The 9,470-nt window shown below is 42.2% G+C and overlaps 1 protein-coding gene across 1 annotated transcript; it reads right to left on the reverse strand.

The window, feature by feature from the left end:
- Positions 1-1,516: 1,516 nt before the first annotated feature.
- On the reverse strand, positions 1,517-2,718 carry CCR75_006867 (uncharacterized protein; the record flags this gene model as incomplete). Its single annotated transcript, XM_067964932.1, has 4 exons — positions 1,517-1,890; positions 1,958-2,189; positions 2,264-2,379; positions 2,603-2,718. 4 exons carry the CDS (start codon positions 2,716-2,718, stop codon positions 1,812-1,814), a joined length of 543 nt encoding a protein of 180 aa, XP_067814377.1. The 3' UTR covers positions 1,517-1,811.
- Positions 2,719-9,470: the final 6,752 nt, after the last annotated feature.

Below are 9,470 nucleotides of genomic sequence, written 5' to 3' on the forward strand. Positions count from 1 at the left end.
AGGGAGGGGTGATGTAACGGGGTGTATCGTTACATGAAATTAACAATAAAAGATTGTTAATTAATATTATCCAAAAGGTAGATAATATTTGGAGGAAATTACTTTAAATAGTAATTTCCTGAATTCTTATCCATAAATAGGTATAGACCATTATGTCTATTTATTCCGCAGACTAATCAGCTGTAGAAGTAATCAAAGAGAGTTACGAGATAAGATAGATAAGAATTCATTTACATGTTTAGTATTAGTTTATAGTTAAGACAACATTTACAAAGATAGATTAACAAGACACTTAACTATATTAATACAGTTTTCATTTTACCCTCTTAAGTTAACTTGTCTTAAGAGAAGTCTTCCTCTATACGTACAGTGTACGTCACCTAACGAGAGGCACCACTCACATCTGAAGCAGTGTGAAGTGGACTTGTACTGAAACAGTACAAGTCGCAGTGCCCCGTTACAAAAACTGTATTAAATATAGTTAAGTGTCTCTTAATCTATCTTTCTAAGTGCTAACTTAACTATAACCTAATACTAAACATGTAAATGAATTCTTATCTCTATCTTATTCGTAACTCTCTTTGATTACTCCTACAGCTGATTAGTCTGCGGAATAAATAGATATAATGGCCTATACCTATTTATGGATAAGAATTCAGGACATTACTATATAACGTAATATCCTCCAAATATTATCTATTTTTTTAGATATTATATTAATTAACAACCTTTAAGTGTTAATTTCATGTAACGATACACCCCGTTACAGTATCAAGGAGCATGTCATCCTGACGCCGCCATATTGTTCGTTTTACAGAACAATGAGTCTGGATTCGCAGATCTTTAGGACGCCGTTACGCATGCGAAACAGCTGAAAGAGTTGGGTATCACGTGCGTGAATCGGCATAATTGTATGTTTAGATTGTTTTGCTGGTGAAGCTTATTGTACGCATTTGCTTAGTCATTACTCGAAAATTCGGCTTCAGGATTTTCAAGTCTTGACCGATGTTCCTTTCCGTTGCGTTCCTATTGTTTTCCTATCATTGTGTCAACCTAAACCTTTAATGTGCCAGATTTCTATAGAACGCGACGAATTGTCGTTTTTAGAAGTGCTTGTATAAGACAAGACAAAATCAATGATGACGGTTTGTGAGGATTAGCAAAAGTCGCTCTTTCGCTACGATACTTTCTCTTCAGGTGGGAGATATAATTGCTTCTGCTACACGCTCTGAACTGCTTTTCAAGCTTTGCCAATTGCCATGCCATATCTGATGCTGGGATCTCTGCTTTAGCAGGATGTCGAAGTCTGGAAGTTGTCGATTTGAAGGTCATTATGTTGCAAATCAAAGAAGCACTATATGGTTAACATCTCTTACTATAGGAAACTCTAAAAACAGATGCGTCTTTTCGCGCTTGAAGTGCAATGCTCTGGGCTTGTTTCTAGAAGTATGAAAAACAAGAACTGCGACATTACACGGCAAATTTTTAAAAGACGCAGACTTTAGCAGAGAACATCAACGCAGAATTCCGCCGGGCGAAAACAGATCGAAATAGTGGACATTTATCAGAGTGGCAGAAAACAAAAGAGGAGTCCGAACACGAAAGCCAGTGCGTAGATGATACTTACATCTTCGAAGATCGACGGACGGATACAAAAGACGACACTACATTGTTGACCACGAAAAGATTGTCACTGCTTGAAATCTTAATTGAATACGTGGCTTTTGATATTGGAACAGAACTAGAATGGGCTGCATTTATGTTATAAATCCAATTCTTCCCCGCAACTACCCGCAAACAGTAATTTGCGCTTAAAAGCGAAGCTTTTTGAAGAAAAAGCTGACACCAGCAGCCTTTTTCTCCGACTTGCATGCGGCCTGGTTAAGGTAGCTGTCAAACGATAGAAGATACGTTAGACCTTGAAAATAATATGCTAGATCCTAGCTTCCACACGTACCGCTCCTCAAACACCTTCTTAATGGTCTTACGAGATTCGATACGGCTCTCTGGATTGGCCAATACCTCGTCGTCAAGAACTTTCTTGAGATCGATGTCAGCGACGTAGCGAGTGGGCATGATGTGGTTGTAGTTGACATACTTGACAAACGGTTTGACCTTGGTACGCTTTTTAAGCTTGGCTTTGCTCATGGCGCGGGTCACCTTGCGTGGATAGCGGTCAATACCAGCAACTGCACAATTTAAAATTATTCCGGTCGTTTATCTTCCATAATTAAAAGTATTCTGAAGCAACTTCGATTCATACCAATGGCGTGGCCAAATTTGCGATCACCCTTGCCATCATCAAACGTCTTGACTACGATAGCCTTGCGGCCAGCAAATCGGCCGTTAAGCAATACTACAATTTTTCCGTTCTTGACACTACAAAAAAATCAAACACGCGCATCAGTCCATGTCGATTTTCTCATGTAGCTTTACGCCTAGCAGCTTCCATGCTGCATGTGCTAAGCCTCCGAATTATGGAGCGATCAATACGACTTTCTGCTACTACATCGCTCCCGGTCAAAATGAAGTAGAGCACGCAGTAGCCGAGTGCTGCGAATGGCTGCAATAGAAGCTGCTAGTGACTTTCTTAATCACTCACATGCCCATGCTTCTTGGAAGTTTTGAAGCAGTTCCGTACTGCTTGACGAAATAATCTCGCGCTGCTTTCCGGGCCAACCAACCGAAGGCATTTGCATTTGATTGGATAAAATCCATGAGGTACGTAGCAGTTACGGTTCACTAAACCGGGTAAGGTGTAGGGCTTTTATGGACCGCATTGAACATAAACTCTCACTAAACGCACAAGAATGCACCAATATATCAGTCAAACGCTCCAGAGACAACGGATGTGGCCTCAAGAGCTTCGACTAAATACACCATGACACTAACGGCGCGGATGCTCAACGTAAGCTTGGCTTTCAGCTCTTATAAATTAAGTTACTGTATCTCGATACGTGGCCAGACAAGGAAATTGCAGCAATGAAAGGTGGCAAAAAAAGTGTCAATGAACTTTACAGCAAATACCTCGACAGATGGCTTGAAGTGGATAATTTAATCAAGCTGCTACCGAATACATTTGCCGAAGTTCGTGAGAATTACATTTGCGCAAAGTGCAAGGACAGGCAATTTACATAGTTGCCAACCACCAAACTACTGCAATTTGCAATATTCGCTGCATCCTTTCGGCTGATAAATGCAACAACCTATTCGCCGTCCAGATCATTGGCCAGTCGAAAGCAACAAAATAATATGGTCTTAAATTTCATGCAGAGCCAATTACCACGCCATGAAGAAGTGGTTTCAGCAATTTCTTGATTATTTGTCGTCGTGGGTCGTGGCGGCTCGACGAACCAAGACAGTACATACTTTGACTTCTGCACGTCATTAATTTTTTTATTAGAAGAATTGTTGATAATGTTGACTCGTTTTGGTTGTTGGACAGTTGAAAATACAGGAGCTAAACCAAACTCGATTTCTTCCGACAATACTAGACACATTTCCCGATATTGCTTAAGACTCGCCACTGCAAGCGCATATTGCCGAGTTTGCCTTTCCAGAAGGTTCTGTGCTAAGCTTTACGTTGCTCCAGTACTCTTCTCGTGTACAGTATTGGGGTTTCCCGTAACATAAGTATGATTATCTGTAAGAGGAATAATAAATATTATTTCCTATGAGAGGAAATAAATAGAATTACAAAATTATTATCTTTATTAATTTTGACTTAAATAGTTCCAATAATACCAAATTTAGTAATATTGATACTATTAATTGGTTGTTAAAGCTCAAATCAACTCCGCCAATCGTTACAAGACACGATAGGCGCCATACTTAATTAATTATTATTATAGTAAGTTCAGTAGTAGAAGATAGAGATCGTTACGTAGGAAACTATATATTAATACAGTTTTAATTTCATTATTCTAAAGCCTTAGGCTAGACCTTTAAGCTAAAGACCCTTAGCTTCATCAGAACCTTCCTCTATACCTTTGTGTACGAGAAGTTTCGAGGCACCTAACCTACACTGTAATCAGTGTAAGGTTTACTAGTACTGATCAGTACTAGTGAAAGTTGCCTCGTTACATGTACGCTAGCTATTTTAGATGGTGTCAATATCTACGCCTGTATTTCAAATCTATGAAGAGCTACACCCTTTGGAAGTTGTATCCTTCATAGTAGTGCCCCACTATGCCCAGCGCCACTGGCGGCGACACTCATATGGCCCTCAGCCATTAGATGAGAATAAGTCAAATCGACCGCCACAGTGTTACAAGATTTGTGAGGAAACATGACAAGCGCATCTGGGCCAGTATTTGTGTAATATGCATTGGTGTGATATCGCATAATCTAACTTCTTCTGGAGGTTTTGATGTATGGTCACGACTCAAAAAAATGTTTTACTAAAAAGCGTGGCATTTCTCAATCAGAGTCGCTAAATGCCGATCAAAAAGTACTTTGCCGCGCCAGGTCAAATACAAGTGCAGTTGGCCTTGCCGGATTGAAAGCTTGTTATTTCTCTTCCTTATAAAATTAGCTATCTGTTACCCCTAATTAGACATTAATCTGGTTGATTGGTTGATTTAAGTTTGAATCAATTCCGCCAATCGTTACAAATCATATTTAGGCGGTGCGCAAGAAGTCGCTTAAATGGATATTTATTCATAAATTAAAGCCAGTAGATAGAAGATCGTTGCTAAAGAACTTGATACTTCAAGACAATTTTACTTATTCTCTATACTAAAACCTTAGCATGACCTCGAGTAGCTAATCCCTCTTAGCTACTTTAACCTTCCTCTGCAGGTCAGTGTACGTAAAGTAACCGAGAAACCTCACCTTCACTATAATCAGTAGTACTGTTGTCAGTACTAGCAAAGGTGCATCGGTACAGCTAATAGCACTTCTTAGTCCGGTAAACGGCCTACGCGCCTTCCATCCAACATGGACATGTTCGATGAAAGAAAAAGGAAGTTTTTACGCCCTTCCAGAAGGCTTCCGCGGAATGCATAAAAAGTTCACTCATTTGAGTGACCTTGAATGGAGAGCAGTCGAATGTATGAGCTCGGCCATAGGCAGGCCAGCAGTAAGCGCCATGTTGTTCGCTCTACAAAGAGACGAGTAAGATGCAGCTATACCCGTTTTCATACAAAATTAATTCGACGGTGCCCATAAAAAGTAGCCTTGCTTCACCTGCGAGGTTCTCAACACGCAGAGGTGTGGAGAGCAGGGTGACACACAGCAGCATTTAAATGCTACTAGCGAGCCGACGCCTTTGCGCCCACCCGAAAACTTAAAGATCGAAATGTCTAAGTTTTGGCAGTCCCTTTTAAGATGGCACATTGAGTTGAACGACGCCATAGAAGCTCGCAACATCGACGACGATACGACGACAGTGAAATTTGGCATGTGCAACTTGGCCGGACGTGCCATATCTTGGGCCTCAGGGCTCAAGCTTCACGACCCAATTGCGTTCAGGTCTGAGGTCTTTGAGACCCAGCTCAGGTAATCCTTTAAGCAGCCACGTGCCGAATTCAAATCTCGAGCAGAGCTTATGTGCATGCTTTATAATGAGTGTAATAGTTACAAGCACATACACCAATTAATAGAAAGGATGTTCTTCAATAACAATATGATGGAGTGTACGATGTACATTGCACTCGGCTTAGTCGATGGCTATTGTTAACTGTCCATGCAAGTCATTCATATCCCGCTTGAAGCGGGTAGCACTCGCAGTGATATGATGTGGGAGTGGTTGATTATGCATCAGGGCTTTCCAATGCCCTGGCTTCTTTTAATCGTCTAGTGACGCAACTGTTCCACCCTTATAGAGGTTATGCACATACATATTTTATGACATATTTCTCCATAGTCGTGCGATGGAAAAGAGTCGGTCCGATGTGAATGCACTTGCGATCAGTGCTCGTGTGTCGCAGTTCCTCATGATGCGATATTGATATGTAAAATTCTCCTGGAGGCACATATACCGCGCATCGCAGTTCCTCATGATGCGATATTGATAGATAAAATTCTCCTGGAGGCACATATACCGCGCAGCGCAGTTCCTCATGATGCGATAGTGAAATACAAAATTCTCTTGGAGGCATATTATAACTGTTTTGAGCGGTCATCCCGGTCGAAATATCTATGGCTCATTTAGCCAGAGTTACTGGTGACCTAAAATTTATAAATGGGTCAGTACCTATGTTTGCACATGCGATAAATATCAACGCGTTAAACCCTTTAAACATGCAACTGCGCTACTTGCAAGTTTGTCCGTACCCAGTGGGTATGAGGATTCCATCAGTATGGATTTTGGGTTTGGCATTTAGAAAGATTCGGCTGGTAACAGGGGCATCGCGGTTATTCTGACCGTTTTAGCAAAATGGCTAATTTAGCGGCTGTGTTGGATACTATTGATGGAAGGCACATTAAAGATGCTATTGATCGCGTATTTCGACCACACGGTTTACCAGTGGCAATTGTCTCCAACAGAGACCCCCGCTCACCGATTAATTTTGTAAGTCGATTTTCTGTGTCTTGGCACCAGTTTAGACATGTCCACAGCGGATCATTTGCAGACCGATAATCAAATCGAGATTGTAATCGTGTCATTGAAGACGTTCTGCGCAGAACATTAAAGTGCTGGAGCACAATGCTCATGTTTGTTGAGTCTGTGTTGACCAATGCTGTGCATGCCTCTACAGGCTATACTCCGTTCTATGTGAACGGCCTCACACACCTACGCGCTCCGCTAACGCTACCACTGCATGGTTCAGGGCATGGCGGGAGAGAAATAGCCAATCGACTTGCTGATATCAGCTTTATTACTGTCAATAAACAGGTTAACGGGCTTCTCGCAACGCGGTCAAATGTCTTACGACATGTGCGTGATACAATGGCTGACAGCCAAGACAAACAGTAAGAACAAGCGGACTAAAGGCAGAAGCTTTATTGATTTTATTGTGGTCGCTGACCGAGTTTTGCTTAATGCTAAAAGCTTACCAGCAAAAAAAGTAGTATCTGCGGTTTTTAAGTCAAAATGCGTCCACGTTTTATTGGACCATTTACGGTCGTAGTAAAGAAAGACCTAGCTCATGCGCTAAACCTTCCGCGGGTGCTGCGTGTTCGACGTCGGCTTGCTTACGCCGTACCGGGATCCTTTCGATGTGAATCGAAGTGCTTGCACTGAAAAAACGGCTGTGCCGCAGATTGCGGCACAGATATCCAACTATGCATATAAACGCGTTCGGTTCAACGTCCAAAGACGCTTTTATCCCGTCGAGGGGCTCCCGATTTGAGCAAGAGTCTCACGAAGAAGTTGCACCTTTTGCTTTAAAGCAACGAAAGCTTCCACCGATATTTCGGACCCTTCCTACACTGCTCGACGAGCAAGGGAATCCTCAATTTCACGTTTAAAAATTCGAAATCAACGCCGTTGCAAGGGTCGAGTGGCGCGGGTATCCCTCTTCGAAAACTAGGTATTCCTACGGCAAGATTGCCCTTACGCCGTTGGCGTTTGAGCGCCATGCTCAGAGTCAACTTGCGGCGATCGAAGCTTACCACCATTAGGTGAGTATGGACTGATCCTTGGCCATTGTATGGCTTGGATCCGCAGCTGCACACAATCGAAGCACTAGAGTTGCAGGCTAGTACTAGCCTCGCATCGCGGACGACACGCACCACTCAGTTGGCCTTTGGCCTTCAGCTATGAGAAATTAAAGCGCAGTTTTTGTTCGAGACGAAATTTTACCGCGTCGGCAGTTTCTCTAAGAGATCAAATATCTCGAAGACGACAGGCTCTACGGACCCAGCGAAATAAAGCAAGCTCATTTTTGTTTTCCGGTTTGTTCGGATTAAAATATTGGAATATTTCTCTTTGAGGACACGTAGTTGGTTACACAAGCGTGTCAGATAATGGCGTGGCGTCATAATCTGAGGCTGAGAGCATCGCATGTCGCAATCTTATCCGGAAATCTTACATCGGATCCATATAACACTTTTGCCAAAGATTAGCCTGCAACCTCATGGAGGCGCTCTTGGCGTAAATTGCTATTCACGATGTTCTTGCTCTGTCGCAAACGGTCCAAGCCCGGCAACGAGCTTTCTTCTCCTTGAAAATTGATTGCTCTTGCTCTTCAACGAGTGGCTTCTTTTTTATGCTGGGCTATAGGCCCGGTGTCATGCGTAATGCAGTCAATACATCCGAGACACCACGTTCTGGGTACGGCGTCGAAGCCCGACGATGTTCGTCCCCACGCTTGAGCGTGTGAGGCAGGGATTCCTCATCCTTTTCCTCAGACGAATTATGGCTAAGATAATTCACATACTCCTCATCATCGAGAAAGGAACTTAGAGTCGGTGACCTTCTTCCACGCATACGCGTCATGCTGAGTGTATCGACACCTGAGACACAGAGCCATTGAATTAACGCACTGCGCACCTGGTGCCGTCGGAATCGGTAGGACTCAGCAGTGATTGCCGCCTTTGACAGCGAAGATAACGCTTTACGTGTGATTATATTATGTATCAGTTGGGGTCGAAAGTGCTTCGCAACACGATCCTATCATTGTGCAAGGCCAGCAGGGATATTTACTCCACTGACCCGCCTAACCATTGCTCTTACGTAATGAAGCACGATGCATGCCTGACAGCTTTGTATCAAAAGCAATTCAGTTTACGAGCTTCAGAAGCGCATTAACCTATTGAGGCAATGTCTATGCAAATTAGGTCGCGCTTTAAGATCGGGTTTTAATTACACATGTAAATTACTTTGCAAGCAATATGTGTATAAACGGCCGTGTATGCGTTTGCAATACACTCAGCCAGCATTTTTTTCTCGATTTATATAAATCTCATCTGTGCTGTGAATACCAGCGACGCATTGATAAAACATAAAGCTGTAACAAATAATTTCTGTTCATTAACTCGCGAACGCAACACGAAGTACCTCCTTGAACTTTCATACAATAGCTTATGCTATTCTTCAAGCCCTCTGCTTTACAATCGCAAGAATCGACGAGACTTGCTCGGATAATCGAAGCAATCGCCTGCGTCGAGAAACCCAGAGCATTTGCGACGACCTGCATTTTCCTAATAGCCAATTAAATGGTAACTGACGGGATTACTTTTACCCAATCAAAATACCTCAAACCTAGTTGGGGTGGTATTAGCAAAAATATCGGTGGGTCTAGGCATTCCCTAAATTTATAGGATTTTAATGATTTACCTATCCTAATAGAAAAAGGTTGTTCTCACATATTTTTAATGTTTTTTGATATTTTTTTTGACATTGTTCTTGCGATTATAGGTTCAGGAATAGTTATTAATGAGCATTTCCTTGAATATTGGTATAGTTGGATCTTTTAACAGTTATTATAATATAAAAACGTACTTTTGCTGCGACAGAGATTTACCCTTCTCGGTCCTCTCGTACTAGAGTTAGATTCTCGCATTTACCATTCTAAGGCGTCACT

Source organism: Bremia lactucae, linkage group LG10 (assembly GCF_004359215.1).
Source record: "Bremia lactucae strain SF5 linkage group LG10, whole genome shotgun sequence".
NCBI lineage: Eukaryota > Oomycota > Peronosporomycetes > Peronosporales > Peronosporaceae > Bremia > Bremia lactucae.